Source organism: Ictalurus punctatus, chromosome 7 (genome assembly GCF_001660625.3).
Source record: "Ictalurus punctatus breed USDA103 chromosome 7, Coco_2.0, whole genome shotgun sequence".
Lineage (NCBI taxonomy): Eukaryota > Metazoa > Chordata > Actinopteri > Siluriformes > Ictaluridae > Ictalurus > Ictalurus punctatus.
This window is the reverse complement of record NC_030422.2, coordinates 30,784,474-30,797,491: the sequence shown is the minus strand read 5'-3', so window position 1 is coordinate 30,797,491 and position 13,018 is coordinate 30,784,474. Positions and strand designations below refer to the sequence as shown.

Here is a 13,018-nt window from a genome sequence, read left to right as displayed (position 1 = left end):
CTATCACGTTCTGCGTTTTTATGTGCACAGTAACGAGTGTTCTTTCAGGTAAGGGTTCCTATTAAAGCGCTTTACTGATTACTAGATTCATCCAGAAATTTCAGTACGTTTCTCCAACCATCAAAACCTTTCTACTGAATACATGCTAGTCAGATTATAGCAGCAACACGCGCTCGTTTCAGCAGCGTTTCGTCTGCACCGAGTTCCCTCGACACGGGAAGCCGTTGTCTCGAGGGGCGGGGTTGTTACACTCTCTTCTTCGTGTCTTTGTTGCAGACACGCAAGAAGACCAGGAACTCCAGCAGCTCCACATTCCATGAATAGGACCAGCTGGAGGAAAAAACAAAGAAACAAATAAACATCAACAACAACAACAAAAAGAGTTATTCAGTTTACTTCCTTTTTAAAGAAAACCTTCAATGTTTCAAGCAGCGTACGTGATACAGTCAGAGGTGTGTCTGTGGTGGGAGATGACTTTATGACATTTAAAATATTTATCTGTGGATGTCGATTAGACACACGCCGTATATCAGCAGCTGTGCTACGGTGTTGTTCGTGAAAGTACACGTACATGACAGATGTGGTTTAAAAATACTGCACGATTTCTTGTCTGAATTAGCGCTAAAATTTATTTTACAGTTACGGTAATAAATACATTCATGCACTGTGACAGGAGTACGCCTGCTGCTGGAACACCCATCAGAAGCACACTGGATAAGCTCATCTTTTCTTTGTTTCTCCTCTCATTTCGTCGTTTCTAATTCCCTACCACAATACGGGTCTCGGTTATTGCACGACAGCTGCCAGTCCTCAGAGGCTGAACGCTAACACGGTTCCTTTGAGACACTTAAATCCTGCTACGGTATCTTTTCAGCTTTGTGCTCCTGCATCACAGGTCATACTGGATATCCTCTCCTAACAGATGCCCAGCTAGCGTAGCCTGTTACACTTAGACTCCCTGCCACAGATGGGCTTCAATTGGCTGTTGCATCATTGAGATTTGAATTTTTTTAAGGATAGCGCGAAGCCTCAGACAGTTGTGTCGCTTGGAGTAATCCGCATGAACAGGAAGCCGTAAAATGAACCCTCCTGATAATGAGCCACTCATTAAAAATGGCTGAAGAGCTATTTGGTGACAATTATTTCTTCTTCTTCTTCTTCTTCTTCTGCTTATTATTATTATTATTATTATTATTATTATTATTATTATGTACATCCAGTGCCAGCTGGTTTAACTGAAGAAATCACACTTCCCAAAAAAAGGCAACCAAAAATAGGAATCCCTATCTGCAGTACCATTTCACTGGGCTATAGGGAAAGCTGGCAAAGATGCATGTCTACCTTTTTAATTTTAAAATAAATGAATAAAATAGAAATCATGAAGTTATGTAAATACAATAATGCTTTAAACATTATTTCCATCCATCCATCCATCCTCTACCACTTTATCCTTTTCAGGGTCACGGGGAAACCTGGAGTCTATCCCAGGGAGCATGGGGCACAAGGCGGGGTACACCCTGGACAGGGTGCCAGTCCATCACAGGACACATTCACACACACACTCACACACCCATTCATACACTACGGACACTTTGGACACGCCAATCAGCCTACCGTGCATGTCTTTGGACTGGGGGAGGAAACCGGAGTACCCGGAGGTAGCACGGGGAGAACATGCGAACTCCACACACACAGGGCCACGGTGGGAATCGAACCCCCGACCCTGGAAGTGTGAGGTGAACGTGCTAACCACTAAGCCACTGTGCGCTAAACTTTATTTCATTATTTTCAAATAGTTTTTATATTTAATTATGTATTATGTAACTATGTATTTTATTAAACAACAGTTCATTAAATAATAGAAATTAATTCATCATTCATATTAACGAATGATTAATTGACCAATTTAAGTAATTAATTCTCTTTGACAATAATTACAATAAATTGTTAAAAATTATGAATTAATAATTGATGAATAAACATGATTATTTATTTATTTATTTATTTATTTATTTTAAATCTCACATTTGCGTGTGCTCTTCTCACAGGCGAGGCCGTCGTATCCTTCCCTGCAGAGGCAGCTGCAGGACGTATGTGAGAGCACGGGGACGCCGTTGTTCCTGCAGGGGGCGCAGCGGCACGGGTTGAACTGCTGAATGTATTCCTCCCACGCCTGCTTCAGGAGGGGAATCCTGGTGCGTGCCTGAGCCGCTGCCGTGCTGAAGCGCACCAGCTCGTAGATGGGAAGACCCTGACACATGGTGGGTTGTGGGTTGTTAGTATTAAGAAGAGCAGACAATAATACAGACTGATGTGTATGGAAGCTCGTTCACTTTCGCACTGAAAGTAATGAAATGCTACTTTCATGTGCTATCGTAAATATCGTAAATACCAGTGAATGGCACAACGATGTCGTAATTACTAAATTCATTCATAAAATACATTTTCTGCGAGATCCGACTTTACGAGTCGGAGACGCGCCCGTAACAGAAACATCATGGTGGCCGTCAACGTGAACGTGACGCTTACGGCAGACAGTGAGATTCAAGCGATAATTCTGTAGGTTAACTTTAGTACAGTTGTAGTTTGTGCACAGATGATGAGGAATGGACTACACACAGAGCTAGGCAGAAGAACCCAGGAACTGCTGGCTAAAAAGAAATAATAAAAACTAAAGATTTCTTACTCCACTTGAAAAAACACCACGTCATAATTACGACCACTGAACTCGTACACACGCTCACATAGAACCTTTCCTAGACGCCCAGATCTTCCTTTCTACTTGCTTCAAAAAAAGATTTTTAAGCTAGATCACTTTTTAGATTTGAGTAAACATTTTCATTACACAAAAGTTACACAAAAGTCTACAACTAGTCTTCAGAGGTGGCTTGCTTCACTCACACACACTCACACACACACACTCTCACACACACACACTCACACACACACACACACACACACACACACACACTCACACACACACACACACACACTCACACACACTCACACACACACACACACACACACACACACACACACACACACACTTTCACACACACACTCACACACACACACTCTCACACACACACACTCACACACACACTCACACTCACACACACACACACTCACACACACTCACACACACACACACACACACACTCACACACACTCACACACACACACTCTCACACACACACTTTCACACACTCACACACACACACACACACACACACACTCACACACACTCACACACACACACTCTCACACACACACTTTCACACACTCACACACACACACACACACACACACACACTCACACTCACACACACTCACACACTCACACTCACACACACACACTCACACACACACACTCACACACACACACTCTCACACATACACACACGCTCACACACACACTCACACTCACACACACACACACACTCACACACACACACACTCACACACACACACACACACACACACACACACACACACACACACACACACACACACACTCACTTTCACACACTCACACACACTCACACACACACACACACACTCACTTTCACACACTCACACACACACACACACACACACACACACTCACTTTCACACACTCACACACACTCACACACACACACACTCACACACACACTCACACTCACACACACACTCACACTCACACACACACACACTCACACACACTCACACTCACACACACTCACACACACACACTCTCACACACACACTTTCACACACTCACACACACACACACACTCACACTCACACACACTCACACACTCACACTCACACACACACACTCACACACACACACTCTCACACATACACACACGCTCACACACACACTCTCACACACACTCACACACACACACTCACACACACACACACACACACTCACACTCACACACACTCACACACTCACACTCACACACACACACTCACGCTCACACACACTCACACACACACACACAAACACACACATTCATACACACACACACTCACACACACTCAGACACACACACTCACACAAAAAAAATTGTAACTTTTTTTTTTTTTTTTTTTAAGCAAACCATTGAATTCAAATGAGCTTTAATGTAATGTCCACACAGAGTTCAGGGAATGGGGGGAATTTAAAAAGTATGAAAAGGTACCTCAAACTTAATGACAGCTGGGTTGTGTTTGAGAGATTTGCCCCAGGACCTGTAACTCTCTGCATTACGGATGACTAACTGAGCGGCGCTGGGGCCTGTGATGCCTCCTTTCACGAAGCCAATCGTGTCCTTGATCAGGTCATCTTTTTCCTGACGCACTGCAAAGCAATTTACCGTTGTTAAGAGTTTTAAAAAAAATAAAAAATCTTTTAAGTAATAAAAGATGAACATGTGCGGTTGTAGGCCATACTCACGTCTCTCCAGTCCTCCTGTCTTCTTACAAGAGCCATGTTTTGCTGTGGCCTTAAAACTTGCTTGGTTACTGAAGGAATGTGTGAAGCCCAGAGAAAAGCCAAGGCAGTTGCTTACATCCCGAGTCTCCAGCTCTGAGTGGAAAACAAATCATTTAGCGTTTTTCCTTTCTGAAGCTGAGATTTAGGCTATTGAACATTCAGATAGTTAGTAAATGGATATCACGAGTTTGCGTTAGATTTCCGCATTAGACGAATGCTTTTATCCAAAACAAAATCCAATTCAGTTGTTTAGCCCAAAATAATATATTAATAATAATAATAATAATAATAATAATAATAATAATAATAATAATAATAATAATAATAAAAGCCTCCAAATGCAAGCAGACCACAATGTTTCTAGTTATTAGTGTACTGCCTTCCTGCTGAATTTAGGTCTAAGGTTTATGTATGTTAGTTACGTGGGTACACTGCAAAAAATAACCATAGCAGAGGAAAAAATCTTGAATATAGTCAGGATTTATCGAGTATTCCCTATTTAAAGATTTCCATAAACCACATGCATGATTATTCAACTTATTTCAAGACGTTTGTACAAATTTCCAGCATGAAATAGTCTAAAATTTGAAGCCTTTATATTTAGAAAGAAGCAAAACTATCTGCCAAGATATTAAGTAGATTTAAAGCTCCGACATAAATAAAACAAGCTGAATAATCTTATATGTCATTTCTAATCGTCCCATGAGACGATTGTGTAATTAAACACATTTACAAATATTTAGAAACATTTTTTTTTCTCTCCGCAGTGTGAGTCCATGATTGTGGTGTCATTTTCGGACCCATTGATATTACATGTACAAATATTAAAAGTTTACACACCCCTGTTAAAATGGCATCATTTTTAAGATGTAAAAAGTGGAAACCAAGATAAATCAAGTCATATCATTTTTCCACCCCTAATGGGATTATAGCAACCAACAGAATTCAAGTGAAAAACAAATCGAAATGTTTCGGGGGGAAAGAAAATGAAAAAAAAAGAAAAGTAAAAAAAAAAAAAAGAAAAACGTAGAATAACCTAGCTGCATAAGTTAAGGTGTGCCTCAGCTCAGTGGTTTTCAAAGTGGGGGCCACCAGGGGGCGCCCAGGGGGCCTCAACAATTTGGTGTGAAAAATAAATTCTCACTCTCACACACACACACACACACACACACACACACACACACACACACACACACACACACACACACACACACACAATCAATTCCTAATGTAATGTAATGTAAAGATGTAAGATGTAATTATTAATAAAAAAAAATTTAAAAAGGGGGTATTATTCAGAAGTCTGTATTTTTTATGTGTTTTAAAGACATCTTGCAAAAGGGGTCAAATGTTAATGCTATTTGGGGGGCCTTGCCCTGGGAAAGTTTGGGAACCCCTGCCTTAACTAATACTTTGTTAAAGCACCTTCTCCTTATAATCCAGCTCTCGGTCTTTTTGAATAAGAGTCTTACAACTCTTACTACATTTTGTGTAATTGCTAGCTCTTTGCTAAAAACCCTGTTACGTATAACCATGTTACTCTTTTAAGAGTAAAATAGCCTTGCAAAATGGAAATGTTACCTCGTTAAATGTTAAAATGCAGGCTTTGTTATATTCAGTGTTGAAAACTAAGCATTTCAAGGGCTGAATGCCACTGCAATCGTGGGATCACTCCGTTATTTACTGTAACTGGTTTTATGTTTGTGTTAGTAGATGTCTGAGTTCAGGTGTCTGACTGTCCTTTATTAACAGTGCCGCTGTGAGCCGTTCCTTACTCTGTCTTTCCATGACCACTTTGTCGATCACCACTACGTAATCCAGAACGCCTCCCAAGATGCCTCGCGTTACATAATGAGTGCCGTATTCACTGATGAAGCGTGAGTAAGCTCCAAAGTCATATTGCTCAGGCAGCTCCATGAGCGACTGCAGCATGTCCTCGTGCAGCATCAGATCCCGACTCTTCATCTTAAACTGCGCCGTTTCCACCGTCGAGAGCAGCCGGACAAACTGCACGTCCTGCAGTGACACAGACAGGGAGAGACAGGGTGGGGGGAGGTGGGGGGGGGCATTTTCTCTTTGATGATAGTGTTTGGTTTCTGGAAATATCAGAAACCAAACAGTTCCAGGAGATTGAACTTAATACACAAAGCAGATCCTTATTCTTTCCTCCTGTCCCACCTGAGCCAGGCAAGCTGTACAGGCCCTCGTTACCTTTCTACACTAAATACATTGTGATTGCATTGTACTGTACTTGTATGACATTGTGACTGTACATACAACCCATTACTACTGCTGGTTAAAGATTAGCTTGCATTATATGTGTCATGCTTTAATAGGAAAAGAATCAAGAACATGGTTAATGCTACCACACCCAAAGGTGATCATTTTCCTTTAACAGCAAGAGTTTTATTCTTCTTACAGTATACTACACCAGTTTTCCACTAATTAAGATTTACATGCAAAACATGTCATACTTTTTTTTATTTTTTTTTTAATAAATTTATAGTTACATTTAATGTTGTGGAATGGTGGCGAAATCATTATTTCCTGATATCACTTATGCTATAGCAACTATAAAGAGTTGTTTCTTCACAAGCCTCTCTTATTTCTCTCTTGAACTCTCTTGAAAATGCAGAGCACAAACCGCAAAGCATAAACTCCTCCGTCCTGAAGACTTTCCCGTGTCAGGAAAACGCTGACACTGGAGACTCAGTACAAAAATGTCCCCTTAACCGTTTATGTGGAGCATCTGCCATACAAGTCCCTCGGTACACTGTTACTATATAAACGATAATGTATTAAAGCAAGTGCTTTCATAGAAATCTGTGATTTGCAGCGGCACTGCTGTCAAAGCTGCTGTTCAACACCTCCTGACCAATCAGAAACCAGAATTCCAAAGTGCAATGGTATGCAAATGCTTACATTACCTTTATGGCATTTGTTATTTTTGAAACAAAAAGTTAAATAAGAAGCACATTGTACTATACCTTACTGTTGTACTGTGTTAGGTTTGTCAACAGTTCCTCTGCATGACTCCCAGACACTCCAGCTTCCACTTTCATGATGCCGAAAGTCACACCAAAGTTGGAAGAACTCTCTGTTTTCCGAGCGTCTATTAAGCTTGCAGCATCACTGTATTCTTCTGTTGATCCCTGGCTGAAAGAATGTGCCTGGAATGGGACCAAATAAAACCCCAAATAAACCAAACCAAATCACGATTGGATCTTGGAACAGCATTCAGACTAATCCTAACCCATTTAAGGCACCTGTGCACAATACATGTAAATAGGACTTTTGAGCTTTGCTATTTAGTGGAACCTGAGGTGATATATGGTGATATAGCGTCTTGCTGCACCAATGTGCTGCCCCTTAGAACCTATGGTACTTGGCACACTCTTACAAGTTCTTTAAGGGTTCCTTAGATATTTCTACTTGGAACCCTTCCTGATAAGGAAACACACCGGTGTGTGTTTCTGCATAGAACTTATAAGGCTACCCACAGAGGGGCAACTGATGAACGCTTAAGGCAGTGGTGCCCAATTTTATCCGGAACTTTCCAGATAAGATTGGACACCGCTGACTTAAGGGGTCTGAATTTTCTACAGCATTACTCTTTGTTAGCACCAAACTAACCATAGGACACGAGCACACCTGTTACCATAAACGCACTACAAAACAGCACATTAAAACGAGGGTAATGCAAAAACAATGGAGTATAATGTATGTCATAGTGCTGATTAAAGCCTCTGCTAGAGAGCAAAAAGTGACCGTATAGCCTATAGGACAATACAGTATCCAGTTAGTTTTTCATGCAGTGTGTTTACATACCAGCAGACGATACGATAAGAAGTTATACGGCTTCCTGAAATATTTCTCATCATCACCATAGTGAAGGTGTTCGCAGAAGGAGTCATACGTCATTTCCCTCCACTCTCCATTGTAGATGTACTCACATATACCTCCGAAGTAGCTAGGGTCCAGAACGGGGTTCACGAAAACTTCTGACAGAGCATTGTAGCTGGAAAAGTGAAAGTGTATTTGTACTCCGGGCTTAGACAAAAACAACAGGTATAAATGTATAAACGTCATTTTTATACATTCACAGTGCCGTGCAGAAATATTCAACCCCCTTAAAAGTCATCGGGATTTTCCTGGATTTCAAATCACACCTTCACAAATTTTTCCAGTCAGTAAGTGTATTGCAGTCTAATACGCTCTTAAAGTTCATTTTCAAATTTAAAATGCATTATTTGTCAGCAGATATTGCTGTAATAACAACTTTAAGTGTGTTGGGGTAAGTTCCTGCCAGCTCTGCAGTTCTGGTAGATTGACTCCAGGTTCTTCAGGTTGGTTAGATGTTTGTTCACTATAATTTTCAAACAGTGCTACAGATTCTCAGTGGGATTCAGATCTGGACGTTGACTTGGCCCCTGTACAACATTCACCTTTTTGTTTCTGACCATTGCTGCATTGCTTTGGCTTCGGTTCTCTCGTAATATCCCCTTGTGTTTTTGCTCCATCCATTCTCCCTTCAATTTTGATAAGAAACCCAGGTTCTCAGGATGGAACGAGTACCCAGAGCTCGATGCCAGAACCACTATGTTTCACTGTAGGGATGATGTTAATTGATGTATGGCCTGCATTATGTTTGTACCACACACTGCACTTTGAAACTTTCCCAAATACAGATATATCTCAATCTTGGTCTCACCACACCAAAAAAAAAACACCTCTGCATCTTCACTGGTTCACTCTTATGCTCTTCTTGTGGCTCTTCTTGAGCAACAGTTTGTTTCTAGCCAGCCTCCCATACACTCTTCAATTACGTAGCGCTCTTGAAATTGTTGTCTGGATGCACCTTCACTCCACTCCCAGCTACTGTACTCCTTCAGAGTGACTGTTGGCCTCACTGTGGCTTCCCTCACCAGTCTCTTTCTTGTTTCTGAGACGGGTTTTGAGGGACAGTCTTGTCTTCCTCACTTTTTAACTGTCTCGTCCAACCTCTTTGATATAATTTTACACCCTAACTTCCTGTAGAACGCTCCTTAATCTTCATTTACACTCCTTTCCTCAACTGAGTTTTTTTTTTTTTTTTTTTTACATGATGGGAGCTGTTTTAATATTTCACAGATGAAGGCCAGTTATAAGTCAACTGAGTCCTTGTTACGTTCATCTAGAACTTTGAGAACCTAGAGGGTTGAATACTTATGCTCATTTGCTTTTCCGACGAATCTGACAAATTCTAGGGTGTGAATACTTTTACAAGCCACTGTATAATTGCATTTAATGTTCTGGAACATCCGTGAAACAAGTTATCGCTTAAATTGCAGCAGCTATAAACGTTCCGTTTAGTTTAGACAAACCAACATCATGGAAACATTCGGGTTAATGTTCCTGTGAATTGTAAATTCAATTAAAACTTTATTTGTATGTCATTTCCTAAAAGTGCTGCAGAGTTGTTGAAACACTTCTAAACATTATGTAAAATGTTCTAAAAACACCCAGAACATGTGACAGTTTGGATCTAGAATCAGAGGTTCAAACTGTGAGGATCCGTAAATATTCTGCTATACTCCATATCTATAGCTCGTTGTTTTATGTCTGAGCTTTGATTACTTTTTTCAATGCTAATAGGGAGTGTTTATAGCTGCCGGTTTACCGTCATGCTAACTATTGTTCCTGTAATCCTACCCCTGCGTGGCTTTATGTGCTCCCGGGATGGTCAGCATGCCGTAACACTTGGTTTCAGGGCTTTGCGTGTTCTCGCAGTCGTCTTCATCACTGCCGAACCCACAATCCTGGTCACCGTTGCAGCGAAGGTTCTGCCTAATGCATCGGCCTGCGTGGAGTGGACATGTAAGCGTGTACGTAAATATACCAGTTCCCAAAGTTTTCCCAAAAGGTGCTCAAATCAAATCACTGACCTCAAATACAAGGAAAACCAACACTGGATATAAAATCTAGTTACTGAGGACAGAGAGCCTGACTACAGAAGGGTGGCACTGACCCGTTTCAGGGCACGCATACAGGTCTCCACACTCATCCTGAGGCTCGCACTCGCCCTGAATCGGACATAGTTTCTCATCCCACTGGCTGTGCACACAGCTCGTGCCTCCGAACTGCGAGTGCTTCTCCACGTACTGAAAATGCACCTGCAAACACAAACATCGGGACGAAAGCGTACATCACATTGCCTTCACTCGACACAGTGCAAGAACCCCGGGTCTGTACACTGTAATGATTTATAATCCCACTATCTGGCGTCACCGAGATGAGGACGGGTTCCCTTTTGAGTCTGGTTCCTCTCGAGGTTTCTTCCGTAAGTTGTCTCAAGGAGTTTTCCCTCAACATTCCGTCATTAGGAATCTAAACCTACATACAGAACATCTGGATTTCCGTAAAGCTGCTTTGTGATCATGTCTTTTATTACAAGCGTCGTACACCTAAATGCATCACAGCTGGAAAAGTGCGTGTTTTTAAGACGTTACAGCTTTACGCGTCCTCTTGTGCTCTCCCAGAATGCATATCTGACGTGTGGAACACTTTCAGTGGGAATTCAACAGCAGATTTATTTTTACATAAATATACGCAATCACATGTGAGTTTAAAAAAAAATGGAAAATACACAATTAGCCCCACATGTAGTCGATCTGCTAACAGAGAACGTTATCATGACATTTAATGAAGTCTTTCGAAGCTTGTCAGAAGGCTGGAATGTGACATTCTTGTAGCGTATTTAAACCGTGTAAGGAATAACACACTCGGGGTGTGCTTTTATAGGAAAATTTGAAAATATCAACAGCTGGGTGGTTCCACAAGTAGAGCTACTGTTACCACAATGAAGTAGATTCATTCATTACACGTGTTTTATTCCTCTTCTACTAGAGCAATTTCACGACGATTATAATTTTTAATTATGAAAGAACGTCATAATTTTATCCTGATTTGTCCTCTACGCAACTTAGTTCAACATATCGCTCATGTTACAGCAGCTATAAACAGTCGTTCTCTCGCCAGACTTTCCTGTTTCTCTCTCTTGAAGATAATAAGATCAACCAAGTGCAGCTTGTCATGTTACAGAGAAACCACAAAGCATAAACTCCTCTGTTCAATAGAGGGTCTAAACCTATGTCCAGATGTCTCCAGATGTCTATGAAGCTGCTTTGTGACAACATCTAATAAATTGTGTCAACGTTTTTGGTTTGAGATTTCCTCCTCATAACAAATTGAATTTAAGTATATGCAAAAACAACAACAACAACAACAACAAAAAACCCTTTAAATATATGTTCAAGGGTCTTGCTGTGTGAGGCAATGCTAATGTCTCACATCCCCACGCTAACATGTACCAGAAACTTAAACGTGTGAAGCTGCTTGTTTAAATCATGTACACCTTTTCTTTACCTGAGCGCACCGTTAAATGACTTCCTTTTAGGAATCAAGCACTATATGCAATATAGTGATGCACTGTATCATCTTCCAAGCCGATTTAAAACACTTCCGAACACGCAGTCTAATCATATTCATGTAAGTTAAGCTTGTCTTCTTATCTGACAACAGTTTTGAAGCACGAACAATTCCAGTATCATGTCAAATCGTTAAGAATCCAGGTACACATGATAAATAGAGACGCGTTTTTGCAATTGCAAGTTCTTTTTTTGCAAGTGAACAGAGGAGTGTAAGCATTACCAAGTCAGGAGTGAGTGTAACTGGCGGGACATACTGCCTGAGAAGAACAGTGTGCCTACGTACAGTATTTTCAGTTCCTGTGTTTACCGTTTTCTCTGTGCAGGCGTCGCACGGCGTCCACGGCGTCCAGCTCTTCAGCTTGCAGTCTATGGGAATGGGTGAATCAGCACCTCGAGTTCTTCTGGAAAAGACCTTAGTCCTTCAGACAGAGACACAGAGACATGTCAGTGCTTACTTCTTCACAGCCGGATTAATATGTTCGCTGAAATAAACGTGTGCTAAGCGTAAATAAAGCATATTATGAGATCAATATAGCACCGAGCTATATCTCTGACCCCCTCTGTGCTCATTCTACCTCTACAGCTTTAAGATTATTTCTGCAGGCTTGAAGGCAGTTTAAAGGTCTGAGAAAACTTGTATATTTTCCCAGCTGTTTTTAAGCTATGTAAGATTATGTCTTCTGCTTCGTCCTGTCTGTATTTCATCTCTGTGGATTTGTCTCGTCGTGCTTTTTATTCTTTTATTCACTTGCCGGTTTATTTGATTTTATTTCATCGATTAGGGTTATTTGGTGAGCTCGGTACATCGGATACAACAGTAACACAAGCCAACGTTACAACTACAAAACCACATGACTGCATGAGATCAGAGATAACAGAAGAACACTACCTGTTCCACCCCCAGAAACCAGCGGACTCATCAAACTGGCTGACACAAAGCAGAGACAAAATAACACAAGCTCCAGATGTAGGCCAGAACTGTCTCATGGCTGAAACGGCTGGCTTTCAGATGCTCGCTGAGGCTAGATGCGATTCGGAGACACTTGTCAATACTGGTCAGGGTAAATGATTGACAGGAGGTAAA

The 13,018-nt window shown here is 41.2% G+C and overlaps 1 protein-coding gene across 1 annotated transcript; it reads right to left on the bottom strand.

The window, feature by feature from the left end:
* Position 1: 1 nt before the first annotated feature.
* c8a (complement component 8, alpha polypeptide) lies at positions 2-12,982 on the bottom strand. Its single transcript, XM_017473061.3, has 11 exons — positions 12,824-12,982; positions 12,242-12,353; positions 10,473-10,617; positions 10,157-10,304; positions 8,294-8,483; positions 7,453-7,635; positions 6,241-6,481; positions 4,427-4,558; positions 4,173-4,330; positions 2,026-2,251; positions 2-330 (listed from the first exon to the last, which is right to left on the bottom strand). Exons 1-11 carry the CDS (start codon positions 12,919-12,921, stop codon positions 179-181), a joined length of 1,785 nt encoding a protein of 594 aa, XP_017328550.1. The 5' UTR covers positions 12,922-12,982; the 3' UTR covers positions 2-178.
* Between the last annotated feature and the right edge of the window lie 36 nt (positions 12,983-13,018).

Bases quoted from the DNA above. Each gene is read 5' to 3' on its own strand.
- c8a (XM_017473061.3), bottom strand. From the start codon at position 12,921: ATGAGACAGTTCTGGCCTACATCTGGAGCTTGTGTTATTTTGTCTCTG. The intron at 10,305-10,472 runs GTCAGTGCCACC...CACTCCACGCAG, and splicing joins GTATGCGTGCCCTGAAACGG to GCCGATGCATTAGGCAGAAC. The intron at 2,252-4,172 runs GTACCTTTTCAT...ACCATGTGTCAG, and splicing joins CAGCTGTCATTAAGTTTGAG to GGTCTTCCCATCTACGAGCT.